The following is a 19,322-nucleotide window of genomic DNA, read 5'->3' on the forward strand; positions in this document are numbered from 1 at the left end:
AGGCTCGTTTTATTCGTCTCAACAAGATCTTTGACACAAGATAGTATTCAGGGTCTGATGATGGAGCCGGAAGGTGGTCACCGGTACCAATCAACCATGCAACTAAACCACTTCGTGTTTGGGCTCGTTTGATTCGTCTCAACAAGATCTTTGACACAAGATAGTACTCAGGGTCTGATGATGGAGCCGCAAGGTGGTCACCGGTACCAATCAACCATGCAACTAAACCACTTCGTGTTTAGGCTCGTTTTTTTCGTCTTAACAAGATCTTTGACACAAAACAGTACTCAGGGTCTGATGATGGAGCCGGAAGGTGGTCACCGGTACCAATCAACCATGCAACTAAACCACTTCGTGTTTGGGCTCGTTTGATTCGGCTCAACAAGATCTTTGACTGAAGATAGTACTCAGGGTCTGATGATGGAGCCGGAAGGTGGTCACCGGTACCAATCAACCATGCAACTAAACCACTTCGTGTTTGGGCTCGTTTGATTCGGCTCAACAAGATCTTTGACTGAAGATAGTACTCAGGGTCTGATGATGGAGCCGGAAGGTGGTCACCAGTACCAATCAACCATGCAACTAAACCACTTCGTGTTTAGGCTCGTTTTATTCGTCTCAACAAGATCTTTGACACAAGATAGTACTCAGGGTCTGATGATGGAGCCGGAATGTGGTCACCGGTACTAATCAACCATGCAACTAAACCATTTCGTGTTTGGGCTCGTTTAATTCGTCTCAACAAGATCTTTGACACAAGATAGTACTCAGGGTCTGATGATGGAGCCGGAAGGTGGTCACCGGTACCAATCAACCATGCAACTAAACCACTTCGTGTTTGGGCTCGTTTGATTCGTCTCAACAAGATCTTTGACACAAGATAGTACTCAGGGTCTGATGATGGAGCCGGAAGGTGGTCACCGGTACCAATCAACCATGCAACTAAACCACTTCGTGTTTAGGCTCGTTTTATTTGTCTCAACAAGATCTTTGACACAAGATAGTACTCAGGGTCTGATGATGGAGCCGGAAGGTGGTCACCAGTACCAATCAACCATGCAACTAAACCACTTCGTGTTTAGGCTCGTTTTATTCGTCTCAACAAGATCTTTGACACAAGATAGTACTCAGGGTCTGATGATGGAGCCGGAATGTGGTCACCGGTACTAATCAACCATGCAACTAAACCATTTCGTGTTTGGGCTCGTTTAATTCGTCTCAACAAGATCTTTGACACAAGATAGTACTCAGGGTCTGATGATGGAGCCGGAAGGTGGTCACCGGTACCAATCAACCATGCAACTAAACCACTTCGTGTTTGGGCTCGTTTGATTCGTCTCAACAAGATCTTTGACACAAGATAGTACTCAGGGTCTGATGATGGAGCCGGAAGGTGGTCACCGGTACCAATCAACCATGCAACTAAACCACTTCGTGTTTAGGCTCGTTTTATTTGTCTCAACAAGATCTTTGACACAAGATAGTACTCAGGGTCTGATGATGGAGCCGGAAGGTGGTCACCAGTACCAATCAACCATGCAACTAAACCACTTCGTGTTTAGGCTCGTTTTATTCGTCTCAACAAGATCTTTGACACAAGATAGTACTCAGGGTCTGATGATGGAGCCGGAATGTGGTCACCGGTACTAATCAACCATGCAACTAAACCATTTCGTGTTTGGGCTCGTTTAATTCGTCTCAACAAGATCTTTGACACAAGATAGTACTCAGGGTCTGATGATGGAGCCGGAAGGTGGTCACCGGTACCAATCAACCATGCAACTAAACCACTTCGTGTTTGGGCTCGTTTGATTCGTCTCAACAAGATCTTTGACACAAGATAGTACTCAGGGTCTGATGATGGAGCCGGAAGGTGGTCACCGGTACCAATCAACCATGCAACTAAACCACTTCGTGTTTAGGCTCGTTTTATTTGTCTCAACAAGATCTTTGACACAAGATAGTACTCAGGGTCTGATGATGGAGCCGGAAGGTGGTCACCGGTACCAATCAACCGTGCAACGAAACCACTTCGTGTTTAGGTTCGTTTTATTCGTCTCAACAAGATCTTTGACACAAGATAGTACTCAGGGTCTGATGATGGAGCCGGAAGGTGGTCACCGGTACCAATCAACCATGCAACTAAACCACTTCGTGTTTGGGCTCGTTTGATTCGTCTCAACAAGATCTTTGACACAAGATAGTACTCAGGGTCTGATGATGGAGCCGGAAGGTGGTCACCGGTACCAATCAACCATGCAACTAAACCACTTCGTGTTTAGGCTCGTTTTATTTGTCTCAACAAGATCTTTGACACAAGATAGTACTCAGGGTCTGATGATGGAGCCGGAAGGTGGTCACCGGTACCAATCAACCATGCAACTAAACCACTTCGTGTTTGGGCTCGTTTGATTCGTCTCAACAAGATCTTTGACACAAGATAGTACTCAGGGTCTGATGATGGAGCCGGAAGGTGGTCACCGGTACCAATCAACCATGCAACTAAACCACTTCGTGTTTAGGCTCGTTTTATTTGTCTCAACAAGATCTTTGACACAAGATAGTACTCAGGGTCTGATGATGGAGCCGGAAGGTGGTCACCGGTACCAATCAACCGTGCAACGAAACCACTTCGTGTTTAGGTTCGTTTTATTCGTCTCAACAAGATCTTTGACACAAGATAGTACTCAGGGTCTGATGATGGAGCCGGAAGGTGGTCACCGGTACCAATCAACCATGCAACTAAACCACTTCGTGTTTGGGCTCGTTTGATTAGTCTCAACAAGATCTTTGACACTGAAGATACACAAGGTTTGATTATGGAGCTGAAAGGTGGCCACGGGTACCAGTCTATCATGTAACTGAACCACTTCGTGTTTAGGCACGTTTTATTCATCTCAACAAGATCTTTGACACAAGATAGTACTCAGGATCTGATGATGGAGCTCGAAGGTGGCGACGGGTACCTGTCTATCATGCAGTGTTGGCATCAATTTGAACTAAATCAATCCGGATTGATCAATCGAATTGACGCGTCAATCCGAATTGATCAATCCGAATTGATCAATCGAATTGACGCGTCAATCCGAATTGATCAATCGAATTGACGCGTCAATCCGAGTTGATCAATTCGAATTGATTTAATTCTGATTGACGCGTCAATCCGATTGAATCAATTGGAATTAACGCATCAATCCTCAATTCGGATTAAATCAATTCTCAATCTAGATTAACCTAGGGTCCCTTTCCCTTCCCTAAGATTAGTTTTCAAAGGTGTCCTTTTTAGGGACTTACTTACTGGACTTAAAGTCGATATCTGAGGTTCCCAGAGGTTCGAAAACATGTTCCTGATGTCAGTATTGACTGATGTCCCTTTTAGGGACATTTTTCGAAATTGGCCAATTACGTTCATATTCGTAATCGATGTCGACCATAGGTCCCGAAAAATGTTTCTGACGTCAGTATTGAAGGATGTCCCTTCCATTTCAGGACATTTTTTAAAATTGATCGTTGGCACTTTAAAACGATGTCTGCGATTTCCAAAGGTTCCGTAACATGTTTCCGACGGCAATACAGACGGAGTTTCCTTTTTTTCTGGACATTTATGGGACATTTCTTCCAATTAACCGATTGCGTTCAAAATCGATATCTGAGGTGCCCAAAGGTTTTGAAACATGTTTCTGACGGCAATACCGAGAAATGACCTTTTTTCAGCAGGGTGGCGTAATGCAGGTAGTAAAGTAAGTACGCGGCTAAAGTGTAGAATCTAAATATTGCCGTTGAAACCATATTTTGCACCTCAGATATCGATTTTGAATGCAATCAGTCACTTTCAAAGAATGTCACTAAAATGTCCCAAAACAGGACACCTTTCAATATTGCAGTTGAAAAAATGTTTAGAAACCTCTGTTTACCTCAGATATCGATTTTAAACGCAATCGGGTAATTTCTAGAAATGTCCCAAAAAAGGACATCTCTCAATATTTCCCTCGGAAACAAGTTTCGAAACCTTTGGGCATCTCAGATATCGATTTTGAAATGGGAGGAGGGGGGGTCTGGACATCGGATGATGGTAGCATGACGTAGGAGGAAACAGAGTCATCCGAAGCATGATTTATGGATGATTTGAGGGATGGGGGGGTCAAAAATAGATGACGTAATTTATGAACAGCCCCTATGTACATTTGCACTGCATTTAGTATTTTCGTACTTACCAAATAACAGTTTTAGGACTTTATAAGTTAAGTACAGTTAGTGTTGTTATGGTTGGTTTCAATATGCTTCGCGAAGGATCAAGAATGTTTAATCCATCATTGTAGTGCGAGTGTGGTAGAAGGGATCGGAATACTAAGCTCGCACGGCCTGCCGCAGCGCGTAAAATACCTAAACTCGCTCAACCCCGAAATGTAACCACTCTGTATAGCACTCTTAACTAACTGTTACTTTACTGCAACAAACTTATTGTATTATATCATAGGTTTCTACAACTCATCAACTGGGGTCTTTTAACTATATATAATATTTCTTTCAGTATTAAGAAACAAACATGAAATGGAGGTTTACTTTCTTTAACTTAAAGAAAAATCTAGTGATTTGGGGTCATCCATTAATTACATCATTCCTTCACCTGCGAAGACGGGGTTCTTGCTAAATATTAACTTTAAAAACTATTCTAAAATGTCAAATTGCAAGAAATAAAAGGCTATTTTATTTTATTTTTATTTATTATAGGGGGAGGGAGGGGGTCAAGAAAATGTGACATATTGTGACATGGGGGAGGGGGGAGACACAAACTTTGTGACGTCACTTTAACTTCATCAGTAACCGAAAATTTATTTAAATTATTTTAATCGCTGTACATTTAAATAACAAGTTTTCAAAACGATAATCGTTTTTATTCGTTTAATTTTCTTTCCTAAGCAGTTTTGGGTTATAAAATTACTAATATATATATCGTCAAAAATATTTTGATAAAATATTAATAATACTTAGGTACTTACTTAATTCGATTTGACGATTCCGTAGAAAAAATGTGACATCACACTAGGGGGGAGGGGTTTGCCAAATGTGACCAAGTGTGACAAGGAGGGGGGGAGGGGTCAAAAAACCTAGAAATTCGTGTGACGTAATTAATGGATGACCCCTTTTTGTATTTATAATGTTTTGTAGGTTCAGAAATTTCTTTATTACAAGGGTCCTATTTCAAGTATTACAACACTACTGGTGTTATTCTGTACCAAATGCAAATGACTATTGAAAATGTTGAAAATTCTGTTATTATAAATGTATATATTTAAGGTCACCTTGGTAAGTTACTTGCAACAAAAACTAATACATAACTTTTTGCACAATAAAGCATTCGAGTTGTGAAATAAACACAAAAAAGATAAGACTCTGTAGCAGATAATGATTGCATCAACCTCGGTTAGGTAGACTTTAAAGGCAGGACGAAATAAATTATTCAAATTAGATTATATCATGAAGCATTCATGGAATATCGATTTTGCTGTTTGTTATTACCTGTTTATACATTATGCGCGTGGAATTCAATATTAGTGAAAGCGGCACAAGGTCAATGAAAGTAAAACGCAGCATATGGGTGTTGTTTACCCGAACTTACCTCGCATCGAAGCCTCTGGATATTGCCCTTTTTCCTGTCGTACCAGTACACTAAACCCACGTTCGTGCCCAGCGCTATGTAGTCACTCACAGCGTCCACACAAGTTAGACACAGTTCACTAGAAAATATACCCGTAGAAATACGAGGTGGAATTAAATTCAAAATATGAGTGCAAGGTGTCCATTCGCGCACAAACGCATCTTCAGCGCCACTCGTTACTTCCATTATGACTAGATTATTGCTTCACTGATATGGCAAAGAACTAAGCAAACATGTGCAAATTATCATCTTAGCTTTGACTACTTGTCTTATATTATTTATTAAAAGAAACTCCGTACTGCACAGTCGAAGACTGGGTTTGACACTGACGGTGACGTTTTTGAACAGTACTACCAACATACCGCCGATGTTTCGGTTGCCAGCGTTAAATTATAAGTAAATCGGTCAGAACCGGTTTTATTGAACGCCCTAAGCCAATGAGGCCAACATTGCCAACCAAACTGTACACTTGTCATTTTCTTGTCAAGCTGGAGCACCCTCAAGGTCCCAGCTCATAACTTATTTTAATTCAAAGTAATCACACGAAATGGCTGATACGGCGACTGAAATTCCTATAAACATCGAGGAGGGTGTGAGAGAAGCAGTGAAAAATGTTACAGACCGGCCACCATCGAGTATTGAGGGCGTCGCGATTGCCTACTTAAGTTTAGTTATTATGGCTATTTTGCCGATATTTTTCGGTTCATTTCGTTCAGTGAAGTACCTTAAGGAGCAAAAGGTGAGTTTTGATGAATCCATTATGTGATATATTGTGATTTTATGACACTTTCACTATGTTTATTTGAGGTCCAATCAGGTCATCGCACGTTGGCGGTCTTGGCCCCGTGGCATATGCTGGCTCACGCTTGTTTATGCGGACTCCGCGTAAATAACTCCAGAACGTCATATCTTTGTTAAATATAGCTCTGAACCCACATACGCCCACTAACACATATATTGGACATTTTTAGAACTTGAATGATAATATCATGTACTTCATCATACTTGCAAAATATATCTTAACTTAATTGTCCATCAGTTGAGTAATTTATAATTTTTCTTATTACCTAGGCCTACAATAGGTATTGAGTGAATTGCAAAAAAGTTGTACGTAATTAAGCGCAGTTAAGCTGTGATTAGTCTTAACTTAACTTAATTGATTCATTTGTGTTATGAAAATTAACTATGTAAATTGTATTTATTGTATTTAATTCGGACACATATAAGTCTATAGCATACACTAACACACTTTCATGCATCAAACTTAAATACCTTAACTGTCATAACACAATGGAATCAATTAACTTTAGACTAATTACAGGTGGTTAACTATGTATTTTTTGCAATTCACTCTATTGTACATAAAGTTAGTTTTTCTCAGTGGGAATTTTTATGCAGCCATGTAATGTCATGGTAAATTTATTCCACTTTTCCATAACATTATTCATATCAGTACTACAGTTATGTTTCTCTTTTACCTCCACTATATTTTTATTACCATTTTATTGCATAGTACATTTTAATGATGTGTAATAAAAAAATAAGCCTTAATTGCTGCTCTACAGTGATAATAATATTAAGTATTTCTTTTCCGACAATTAGGTTTTGTAACAACAGGTTGTCATTCGACAAAGGCCTCCTCTAAATATTGCCATTTCTCTTGCAAGTGTACTCCATCCTGGGCCGGCCACTTTTTTGAGGTCATCTTCCCAGCGTTTCCATTGGCCACACTGGTTCCTTTCACAGCCTCTTGGCTACCATTCTGTTATCATCCTGGTCCATTTATCAGTTTTTTCTCATATCATATTAAATCATTAAATTAAGACATATGACATATGATTTAATGATGTACATATATCATAAATGTAATTAAACATATGCACACCTAAGGATTACAAAGTTAACAGATACAATAATATACGATCATCTATGAATTTCTGCAAAACTTAACCTGCCTTTTTAACACAATTGTAACTTAGTATGTCTATTGTCTACATTTACATATCAAAATGGATTATGGAAATTAGACCTTTAAAAGGCAACACATTAACTAATGAGTATAAGGCATTTCATTTTGATTGTATTATTCTGAATATGCACAAAACCGAGTCTCTGTAACTCGGATGTATAATGCTCAACTTTTTATTTCTAAGCTCAAATATTTTTTATTGATGTATATGTATGAAGGCGGAAAAACCCATAATAAGATGGTCCAGGGATATCATAGCCACAGCTGGAGAAAATTGGCTAATCATGGCAAAAGATCGAGAAAGGTGGAAAGATATGGAGGAGGCCTATACCCGAAAGGGGTCCTTAATATAGTAAAATAAACAACAATATTAACAGAAAACTTCTTAATGAAATACTATTTAAGGAAAAATAAAGGCTTAAATAATAATAAAATATGTATGACACTTGCTTAGTCTGTCTTTGTCGTATGTGAATGCATCATACTTGATATGATAACAACTATCCTATGTCCTTCATAGGGTCTCAAACTATCTTCATAGTCTTCATACCAAATTTCGTCTAAATTGGTTGAGCGGTTTAAGTGTAAAGAGGGAACACACAGAGTTACTTTCGCTTTATGCTTTATATTATTAGCAGGGATTCTTGTTCACCAAAAAAGCTTCTCTTAACGTAACTACGTACAGATGTCCTGCATAATTATTTTCCTTCGTATTTTCACGGAAACGTACGAACGTGTCTTGCTATCTCAGTTAGTCTCTTCAAAAAGTACTGACGTTGACTAAATTTGCATGACAAATACGAACGTTTCCGTGAAAATATGAAGGAAAACAATTATGCACTATGTCTGTATACATTTTTGGACTTTATTCCTAAATGATAAGGTTTCATAACAAGATAATGTACGTTTCTAACAGTACATAACTGTCTGTAATCAATTAAATTGCCTTATAATCTAATGAGCCCTATTAAGCAATTATTGAGACTTGTACTTTACTCACTGAATAATTATCTCTACTTTAATGATATCTGTGACTAGATATAGCTTTATCTCCATTATTATGTATATTCTAGTGTAGTCATAACACTGTAAATTGAACTGGTATTTATTATATGTAGGAGCATCAACAATTTACTTAGCTTCAACCTTCCTTTTCCCTTCCTTCCTTCCTTTCCATTCAACATTATATGATAAAAATTACTTTAAAACTTTCATTTACTTACCAAATTCGATTTATTTTGTTTCAAATATTGTTTTTCTGAACGCCTCTGACGACATGCTTATATAAATTATATACGATACATATATGCAAAATGGTCAACCTGAGCTACTCAATATATCAATTTGGGTTTTTCTATAGTGACTCATGTCATGTCTCATTATGAGAAGCATCAAGTCCAGATTAGATACCCTTTGACCGCCAAAAAAGACTACTGACGCGCGTGACTACAGTCCAATATCAACCTTCGTGCATTACGACAAGGTGGCGATTAAAGGGTTAACAAACTTGTAGGTTGGGATTTCTTAACCTTTTGAAAAATGGTTAACAATGGTCAAATCATTTGTGGATCACATTAAAATACAACTGTTAACACGTACTGTTTGTAACAGTTTTTCTCTTAAGTTAGTAAGATTACTGTAACTTCACTCCACTGTAACTAAAAAAAGTAACTAGCTAATTAGGAATGTTTCTTTATATTTTGCTCATTCTGTGATTTTTTTTCTTTTAGCATGTCTTCTAACAAATTCAATTCATTTTAAGATTTTAACCATTAGAATGCAACGCGTATCGTGCGCGGCGCATCATCGTGAACTATGTCAGAACGCACGAAGTTTGATTTTGGGCTGTAAGCCGCGCGCGTCGGTTGAGGTCTTTAACGGTCAAAGAATTAAGAATTTCTAAAGAGATTCCAAATCGCGACTCTAAAAAGCGCCCACCGCTCTACCAAGACTCACCCAAAGCGAACAGTCCCATCATATCTATAATAAAATTGTGCTTCATTCAATCAAACTTTTATTGATAAAATAGAAGTATTTTACATTACAGCACATTATTTCTATTTAATAGAATCACATTATTATTTTATACATGAAAACATTCGCAGGAATCAGGCGAGCGCGCCGAGACGATGTCAAACAAGGACGCACTGATGTTCCCTCTCATCGCGTCGTGCGCGCTCTTCGCTCTCTACGTGTTCTTCCAGATCTTCTCCAAGGAGTACATCAATCTGCTGCTCACTGGGTACTTCTTCTTCCTTGGAGTGCTGGCTCTGAGCCATCTGTTGAGGTTAGTATGGTATAATAACCAACAGTATTTCCAATGATTGCATCTACTAGAGATGCCACGAATATTCGGCATCTATTCGGTATTCGGCTATTTTGCCGAACATTCGGTCTTCAGCCGAATGTTGCCTACTATTCGACCGAATACCGGTTGCACCTAGTTAATGGCATTAATTATAATTATATTAGTTGGTTGCATTAGTTGTAAGATTAAAATGTGTCACTAACGAAATTGATCCTTTGTTGGTCTTAAATAAATTTAATTTATGTTTAATGGCTCCTCTACAGACACGATAACGCCGGCCACTCGAAGGGACGCAGCCATGCGGTAGAATGAGATAGCAATATCACTTGCTCCCTCTAACGCATAAATGCGTCCCTTGGAGTGGCCGGCGTTGGCCCATCGTGTACAGGAGCCATAAAAAGAAAAATTATATAATCAGATATTTTTCAATTTCTAATACTGAAGAGACATTCAACGTACATTCTAAGTGCATTATCTAAGTACTCACAAATCTATAACACCACATAAACGGGTACCCGACCTAATTTGAACTCTAAACGCTTCTAATAAGGTCCATTCTTCACTATGTTGTAACTGGGTCAGGTAGATTCCGTCTATAAATACTAGAGCAAGAACCACAAATCTTGTTAAAAGATTATATCATATTTCTTTAGTTAAATATGATTGTGTAAGGTTTGTTTGAAGAGAGTTTCTTGCCTAACATAATAAAAACATATAAATAAATACATATTATAGGACAATTTTTTTCACAGATCGACCTAGTCCCACAGTAAGCTCAATAAGGCTGTAGGTACTAGGTGTAGGTGTTGTAGGTACTAGACGACGATATATATAATAAACACATATAGGTATATAAATACTTATATACATAGAAAACATCCATAACTCAGGAACAAATATTTGTGATGAACACACAAATAAATGCCCATACCAGGATTCGAACCCGGGACCTCCTGCTTCGTAGGCAGGGTCACTACTAGTACCGAGTAGGCTAGGAGGCAGTTAATAATAACATAAACTTATTAAGTCAATGGCATTATTTTTTTTAATAAGGCAATTACGTGGATACAATGTTATGGCGCAACAATAAAACGAATCAAAAGAACAAAATATTAATTAATTTGTGTTATAGTTTAATAAAAAGGTACTAAATATAGATAGTAGTTGTGGTACCTACAGTATAGTTACCTAAAAATGCGAAATATTTTCTTTAAAAAATAAAGTACCTACCTACTAACAGTTGTATTGCAGAATTAATGAGTTTAATGACCCTTGACAATCATAGACAAGATTATATCATATTGATATTTTGTTCTGATTATATTTAGTGTTATTTGAATTTTTTTTGCCTTCAACCTTCTTAATAACCAACAAAACAATCCATTTAACAAACAAATTTACACCCTACACCCAGTGGCGGATTTGCAGTCTTTGCCGCCCTAGGCCCCAGGCCTTGTAGCCGCCCCTTTCTCAGCACCCATCATATTGACTACATTATCAGTTATTTCTTGTTATCATCAGATATTTTTTTGTCACAATTTGCCGCCCCCAAAAATCTTGCCGCCCTAGGCCGGGGCCTACTTTGCCTTAAGGCAAATCCGCCACTGCCTACACCCCTCTAATAAGCTTCATTCTCCCACAGCCCCATCATCTCGTTCCTAGTACCCGCCTCGGTACCGAACGTACCATACCACATCCACTTCACTCGCGGCGAGCGAGACCAGCGGGCTGATATAGTCAACTACAAGTTCACCAGCTATGACGTCATCTGTGTGTGCATCTCGCTGTGTCTGGGTGCCTGGTACCTGTTCAAGAAAGTAAGTACATGTCACTGGTACCACATCTACTTCACTCGCGGCGAACGAGACCAGCGGGCTGATATAGTCAACTACAGGTTCACCAGCTATGACGTCATCTGTGTGTGCATCTCGCTGTGTCTGGGTGCCTGGTACCTGTTCAAGAAAGTAAGTACATGTTACTGGTACCACATCCACCTCACTCGCGGCGAGCGAGACCAGCGGGCTGATATAGTCAACTACAAGTTAACCAGCTATGACGTCATCTGTGTGTGCATCTCGCTGTGTCTGGGCGGCTGGTACCTGTTCAAGAAAGTAAGTACATGTTACTGGTACCACATCCACTTCACTCGCGGCGAGCGAGACCAGCGGGCTGATATAGTCAACTACAAGTTCACCAGCTATGATGTCATCTGTGTGTGCATCTCGCTATGTCTGGGCGCCTGGTACCTGTTCAAGAAAGTAAGTACATGTTACTGGTACCACATCCACCTCACTCGCGGCGAGCGAGACCAGCGGGCTGATATAGTCAACTACAAGTTCACCAGCTATGACGTCATCTGTGTGTGCATCTCGCTATGTCTGGGCGCCTGGTACCTGTTCAAGAAAGTAAGTACTACAATGGAACCTTAATACGTTCGTTTAGTAGATAATGTGTAAAAACCGGCCAAGTGCGAGTCGGACTTGCGCATGAAGGGTTCCGTACCATTAGTCCATTACGCAAAAAAATAGCAAAAAATAGTTTGTTGTATGGGACTTGTAACTTTACCTGACCTGTAACTAATAGTATTTTATGCAACAGTTTTATAAGAGGGGTCAAAAAATGTGAGTGGCGTGGGTAACAATGTGAGCCGAAGGCGAACATTGTTAATAAATACGCCATGAGCATTTTTTGACTACTTATACAACGTTGCATACAATGCTTTTTCTATGAGTAGGCAATATTAAATAAAATACAAAAAAATATAAACAAAATTTTATTTATGAAAATGTCAATGTAAATTTTGGATAGTAGGTATTACTATATGTATGTAGCTCTTGTCTGCGACAAGCACCCATAATAACAAATATTACTGCAACCTGTAACAAGAAAAAGGAGAGTTAAATAATATTCAGTTTCAATGCAAAAATATAAAATGTACATAAATATAACTCGTTGTACTGTGTACCCTAAAAATGTGTATCAAAAATTTTTATAACATATACCAACCTTGCTTAAAAGATAGATCTGATCCGGTGCTTCCAATTAGTCTTTGAAAATACACCAAAGACGTTTTCAGAGAATAACGAAGTTTTGTGCTCCAATCTCCACGCCATGCACTTCTCATAAAGCTTCCTCCAGACTATGCGCGTGAATCGCGGGCGAAGCCGCGAACGCAAGTGTGGCGTCGATTTCGCAGATTGTTCACGTCTTCGCGCCTTGTTCTCCGTTTTTCGTCGGTATTTCGGCCCGCGTCAAAGGAGACGCGAAGCGCGAACTTGCAAGACTCCACATTACACACTATTATGGCTCTTCTGTGGCCAGATAAATATTAATTATATTATGATTATATTACATTAAGCAGCTATATTTTACGGTTTCACAAGAAATCAAAATGGAAAAACAGCTAAATCACGTATGATGCCATAGATAACTAACAGTTAAACTCGATCAGCTGATGCTTTTCCGCCATCTTGCCGCAAACCAAACTGCGAAATCGCCGTGAAGTGTGCGAGTGTGGAGTCATACGTCAACTTCGTGATATGTTCGCTCCGCGACGTCGCGGCGCGATTCACGCACATAGTCTGGAGGGGGCTTTAGATTTGTCGTATAGGTGCTGAGATTTAGTACTTAGGCAACAAATTTTAGGTCGCTGCTTGTGCTGCAGCGGATATTTCTTCAGGTGTAGAAACAATGTACTCCTCTTTGTCCATTTTCAACACTTTTTATGAACGCAAAACAAATAGTAACGCAAAGTACTCAAAGAACAAGAAATTACCGGGAAAGGCGGGAATCGAGAAACAAACGAGTAATGTCTATGGTTATGTTTTTTTTAAAGCCGTTACACACTACCGCACCGCACCAGGGTGATGCTGTAGGGTATAAAAGTATTTTTTTATTATGTTGGTAGCAATGAACTCAGTACAAATTTGTTTCTTTTTTAATAAAAACCGTATGCATTCAATCGTTTGTCACGTTGGTAGCAATGTACCGGTATGTGGCACCTGCTACCCTGCACTAGCTTACCGTATCGTAATGTCTCTAAAACGACACAAGTGCTTTTTTGGGCAATAGACTATAGACTTTTAAGGAGTATTAATAATGTATACCCTTATATGTTCTTTCGTGACTATGTAAATGACAGATAAAAGTACCCGAGTAGAAAAAACTTTTTATGCAAACAAATATGAATATGGAATATGGGAGCTCCACTTAAATATTTGTTTTATTCTGTTTTTAGTATTTGTTGTTATAGCAGCAACAGAAATACATCATCTGTGAAAATTTCAACTGTACTAATAATTTCAACTGTAATAGCTATCACGATTCATGAGATACAGCCTGGTGACAGACAGACGGACGGACAGACAGACAGACGGACAGTGGAGTCTTAGTAATAGGGTGCAGTTTTTACCCTTTGGGCACGGACGGAACCCTAAAAATCATGTGTTTTATTACATTTTTATTAAATCACATATCATTTTCAATTGTCTGCAGCACTGGATCGCAAACAACCTCTTCGGGATCGCCTTTGCCATCAACGGAGTGGAACTTCTCCACCTAAACAACGTGGTCACCGGCTGCATCCTGCTCTGCGGACTGTTCCTGTACGACATCTTCTGGGTGTTCGGGACCAATGTCATGGTCACCGTGGCCAAGTCCTTCGAGGCTCCCATCAAACGTGAGTTTGTTATCATACCAACCAACGGAGTGGAGTTGCTCCACCTCAACAACATTGTCACCGGCTGCATTCTGCTCTGCGGACTGTTCCTGTAAGACATCTTCTGGGTGTTTGGCACCAATGTCATGGTCACTGTGGCAAAGTCCTTCGAGGCTCCCATCAAACGTGAGTTTGTTACCATATCAACCAACGGAGTGGAGTTGCTCCACCTCAACAACGTAGTCACCGGCTGCATTCTGCTCTGCGGACTGTTCCTGTACGACATCTTCTGGGTGTTCGGGACCAATGTCATGGTCACCGTGGCCAAGTCCTTCGAGGCTCCCATCAAACGTGAGTTTGTTATCATGTTGTTTGTTTGTATATGTCGTGTTTGTTATTATTGTATGTATGTTAGTTTGTAAGGTATGTATCTATGGGCTTTAGTTGCCTGATGATAAATGATATTTGATTTGATATCAACAAACGAGACTTACTGTGCAGGTCTCCTATAAGTATGTGGTGATCGGCTGGATAAAACTAAAAATGTAGGTAATTTGACCGTGACGTCACTTATGCAGTTTTCATATCATCATCATCATCATTATCTCAGCCATAAGACGTCCACTGCTGAACATAGGCCTCCCCCTTGGATCTTCATACGTGCCGGTTGGAAGCGACCCGCATCCAGCGTCTTCCGGCGACCTTAACAAGGTCGTCTGTCCATATTGTGGGTGGACGTCCTACGCTGCGCTTTTTCATATAAAAAGAAAAAGAGTTTTCATATAAATTCCAATAACAAAACATAAAAACTCAAAATGCGCGTTTTCCCAGAGATAAGACCTAGCTAGATCGATTAATAGCCCCTAAAAACCCCATATAGCAAATTTCATCGAAATCAATAGAGCCGTTTCCGCGTGATATACATAAATATACATATAAATAAACAAGAATTGCTCGTTTAAAGGTAAACATAGATAAGGCATAGATATCGTTTGACTGTTCGAAAAAAGAAGTTGATTGACTAGTAGGAAAGTACCCTATTACAGGCCTCTACCATGTTATCAGTTCAGTGCCACCGATACGAGCGTAGCTGATAACATGTGAAAACTCCTATGTAGCGAGAAGCGACTACAAACAGATCGTCCGCCTGGCGAGTTGCTGGCAGTCCATGCGTATGCGTATGCGGGTTGGTGGTAGAGAATACCTTAAGGGACTTAGGGCATTAATAGTTCAGTCATTAAGTATATCCAAAAAACCGACCCTACCAGTGAATAATTAGTTCTTGGAATTTTTTTTCGTAGGTCTCTCCGGGGGCTCACTGGGAGTGTAAATTCAAATAGTAGACTGAATCAGGCTCTTGCGTATATTCGAAAAACGGTTTTTCTTGAATAACTCGGCCATTTTTGATTTTACAGTAAAACCGTGAGGACAAAAAATGTAGGAAATTTGATTATCTACAAGTTTGGTCCTCACAATTTTTCTTCTAGGATCGATATTTTGGAAATTAAATTTGAAAAAAAAGCGACAAGTCCGCCATTTGTACTTATTTTTATTGTGCAATAAAATAAAGTTATTTGTCCACAGTGGTGTTCCCCCAAGACCTGCTAGTGAACGGTCTGAACGCGTCCAACTTCGCGATGCTCGGGCTCGGCGACATCGTCGTCCCTGGCATCTTCATCGCGCTCCTGCTCCGCTTCGACAAGAGCCTCAAGCGCGGCTCCGAGTTCTACTTCCGCGCCACCTTCTCCGCGTACATCCTGGGCCTGCTGGCGACGATCCTGGTGATGCACGTGTTTAAGCACGCTCAGCCGGCGCTGCTGTACTTGGTCCCGGCGTGTTTGGGCACGCCGCTCGCGCTCGCGTTGCTGCGCGGCGATATACATGCGCTGTTCAAGTGAGTTACCCATTTTTCTAATCGTCTAGTGTACAATTCAATATCGAGAGAAACATGAAAACGACAAACAACATGAAATGAAATTTAAAGGGTCATATGTACTATAAAAACGAAACGAATAGGTAATTCGCAAACACGTGTCTTCAAATACTCCCTATTTTTCGTATTTGTATCGTAAATAACTATTAATAAATACATACATACCTATACCCTCTAGCCGCCCAGGGGCCTATAGAAAGGTCTCCTGTTCCATTCTAATTTGAATCTTTATTTTGACAAGTCAAAATTGTAAAAGCCTTGGTAAGTTTTGATGTCTGAGCGGCTAGAGGATAATTGTATATTTTTTCCTCAGCTATGAAGACCAGCCAGCCCTCGTAGAGGAAGACACCAAGGCGAAGAAGACTGAGTAAGAAGCACTAAACATGACGCAAGCGCACAGCCAGTACCAGGCCTCGTACAAGGTCACTGTAGAGTGTAGCATACAACCACGGAATACGGTACATGTGTACATACTGTTAACAATGCAAAATATTAGGAATTTCAATGCACAAAGTTTAATGCCACTAGCTGATCGGAGTCATAATCGATTTATAACGTTAACTTTCCAGAATGTAATATTTGTAATTCAAGCCCCACCTGGCTGGCAACCAAGATTCCGACGGTCCAAGGTCAGTACTTGGTCGGTTCGCAACACAATTTGGCAAATCGTCTTTACTATTCGGTCGGAACTACCGAGGTCGGGTCGGAAGCGTAGTTGTCGACCGTGTAGTAACCGCTTTATCCTAGTACTTTATGTATCTGAATTTTGTCATTTGTGGTGTTGCCACGTTAAAAAATATGAAACATGTTTTGCGAGTAGCAAAAATGACTTTATGGTTATGTAAATGCGTGCTTTTGATTCGAAACATTGACAGGTCACATTTAATAGTATGTGAGCGCATATATACAGTGTGTTTTCTGTAACAGGAGCAATAAATTAAACTGTAGGCTGTACTCCTCAAACTAACCAACATTTGTTCAGCAACTTTTGAAAATAACTCATGTTTTGATTTTTATTACACTTTAAAGTTTATTCTAAGACGCAATGTATTGCAAATTTTGTTATGTTAAAAGCGTGACAAATAACGTCAAACACACTGATGTCAGCGTACATTGAAGGCAATATTTATTTTGTATGAAAAAGAGGAAGTCTAAAGGATTCATATTTTTTAAAAGTTGCTGAACAAATGTTGGTCAGGTTGAGGAGTACAGCCTTTAGTTTAATTTATTGCTCCTGTGACAGGAAGCACCCTGTATAACCTAACTGCATTTTGTTTGACTGTGTTGTGATTTTTTTTTACAAACACGTTCTATGTGAAGACTTGTTAAAAATAAAATGTCTACACAATAAGGGTTTAAGTCTTCCTTAACTCTTGTAAATTGGATCTTAAACTACTAACAAGGTATAAAATTGAAATATTTAGGCTTCTATGAAGTTAAAATGGCTACTGTTACGTATATATGTACAGCCTCTTAAAAAAGTTATGTATGAATTCACTTGGCTCTTGGGCCAATTTATAAAATATTGCATTTGATGATACCAGGTTCAAAACCTGACCGAGATATGTGACATTAATTATAATTTATAACATGAGCCCGTCCTAAACTGAATATTATGACAGTTTAAAATCATCTAATGTCGAAATAATATTTGCCCATTTGCGGATAATATTGAGTACCTATAATAAAATTTAGAAGTCCATTAAAGGACGCAGCGGCATTTTTTTGCCACTTGCAGTAGTGGACAGGCTATATAAAAAATTGATACACTGCCACTGTTCTTTATAGAAAACTTAAAAAAAATAACAATATTGGATCTGCCCAATAGTGGGACGAGGCTGGTCATCTTCCGCATAATATCTTCCAGTGTGGGAGTATGTTAAGGCTAAGGGAAGGGAATATACCTATAGCCCGTGCTATATGCATAATTTACTTATAGGTTGTAATAAATGTAACTTGGTGTTTCCCTGCTGTGTACACTTTTCTATATCCTTGATTTATAAATTTTATAATCTGTTTATACACGTCTTATTTATAAATATTAAATAGTTTTATCTCTTTCTTTCTGTTAGATGCAAGGAAGAGACAAGACATGGATAAATAAACTGTGAAACATTTCTTTGTTAACGAAATTATACTTTTGTGTTGTTTCCATGTGCAAATGCAATTAGATTTATAAGTTTATTTTTGTTACGAATCTAGTTTTCAAATTATAATATATATTATTTTTGTATTTTGGGAGTTACCAATAGTCACAATCTTATAGAAGTCGCACCAAACAAAGTCTGCAGCGGATTTGATAGCCCACGCAGTGTAAGTGTTATGTATACGTCATAATTTCATAGAAGTTTGACGTTTAAAATGACACTTGCACTGCGTGGGCTATCAAAATCGCTGCAGACTTTTTGCTGCGGTCTGACTATATTTCTTTTGAAATGTATTCTTCGCACTGGCAACCCTGAGGATGCGTTTTCGAAAAAAAATCTAATTTATAAAAAAAACCACGCGGCGAATCAGTGCTGACAACATTCCGAGATGTTTCGTTACACGCACGCCTCTAGAATAATGTATAGTTTGACTGTAAGGACGTACTTACACAGTATATATTATGATAAATGTGAATATTTTTGGCCTTTTTATGGACTCTAAGAATTCCAGACGGATGTAAGCGTGAGGTGACGGATCGCCGAATGATGAAATGTAATAAAATACGTCAATATATTTTATGACTTTTATTTTAATAAATAAAAGAAAAGGTAGCTGTAATGTCGTATAAGGAAATCAAGGAGGCGGCCC

The 19,322-nt window shown here is 39.1% G+C and overlaps 2 protein-coding genes across 2 annotated transcripts in view; one reads left to right on the forward strand and one right to left on the reverse strand.

Annotated features, from left to right (window-relative positions):
- Positions 1-5,977, reverse strand: part of LOC134672068 (WD repeat-containing protein CG11141) — a 38,887-nt gene extending 32,910 nt beyond the window's left edge. Inside the window, exon 1 of the mRNA XM_063529970.1 lies at positions 5,621-5,977. Coding sequence (XP_063386040.1) covers positions 5,621-5,845 — 225 coding nt within the window. The 5' untranslated portion in view covers positions 5,846-5,977. The remainder of the gene's footprint in view (positions 1-5,620) is intronic.
- A 133-nt stretch (positions 5,978-6,110) lies between these two features.
- Positions 6,111-19,247, forward strand: LOC134672122 (minor histocompatibility antigen H13). Its single transcript, XM_063530035.1, has 6 exons — positions 6,111-6,398; positions 9,734-9,915; positions 11,579-11,900; positions 14,431-14,614; positions 16,178-16,487; positions 16,840-19,247. Exons 1-6 carry the CDS (start codon positions 6,207-6,209, stop codon positions 16,895-16,897), a joined length of 1,248 nt encoding a protein of 415 aa, XP_063386105.1. The 5' UTR covers positions 6,111-6,206; the 3' UTR covers positions 16,898-19,247.
- The last annotated feature ends 75 nt before the right edge of the window (positions 19,248-19,322 follow it).

The sequence above is a fragment of the Cydia fagiglandana genome, chromosome 16 (assembly GCF_963556715.1).
Source record: "Cydia fagiglandana chromosome 16, ilCydFagi1.1, whole genome shotgun sequence".
NCBI lineage: Eukaryota > Metazoa > Arthropoda > Insecta > Lepidoptera > Tortricidae > Cydia > Cydia fagiglandana.

What these genes read in the sequence shown, in the direction of transcription:
- LOC134672122 (XM_063530035.1), top strand. Translation starts at nt 6,207, where the DNA reads ATGGCTGATACGGCGACTGAAATTCCTATAAACATCGAGGAGGGTGTG. An exon ending in CCTGGTACCTGTTCAAGAAA is followed by an intron (nt 11,901 to 14,430) that starts GTAAGTACATGT and finishes AATTGTCTGCAG; the next exon opens with CACTGGATCGCAAACAACCT. An exon ending in CTTCGAGGCTCCCATCAAAC is followed by an intron (nt 14,615 to 16,177) that starts GTGAGTTTGTTA and finishes ATTTGTCCACAG; the next exon opens with TGGTGTTCCCCCAAGACCTG.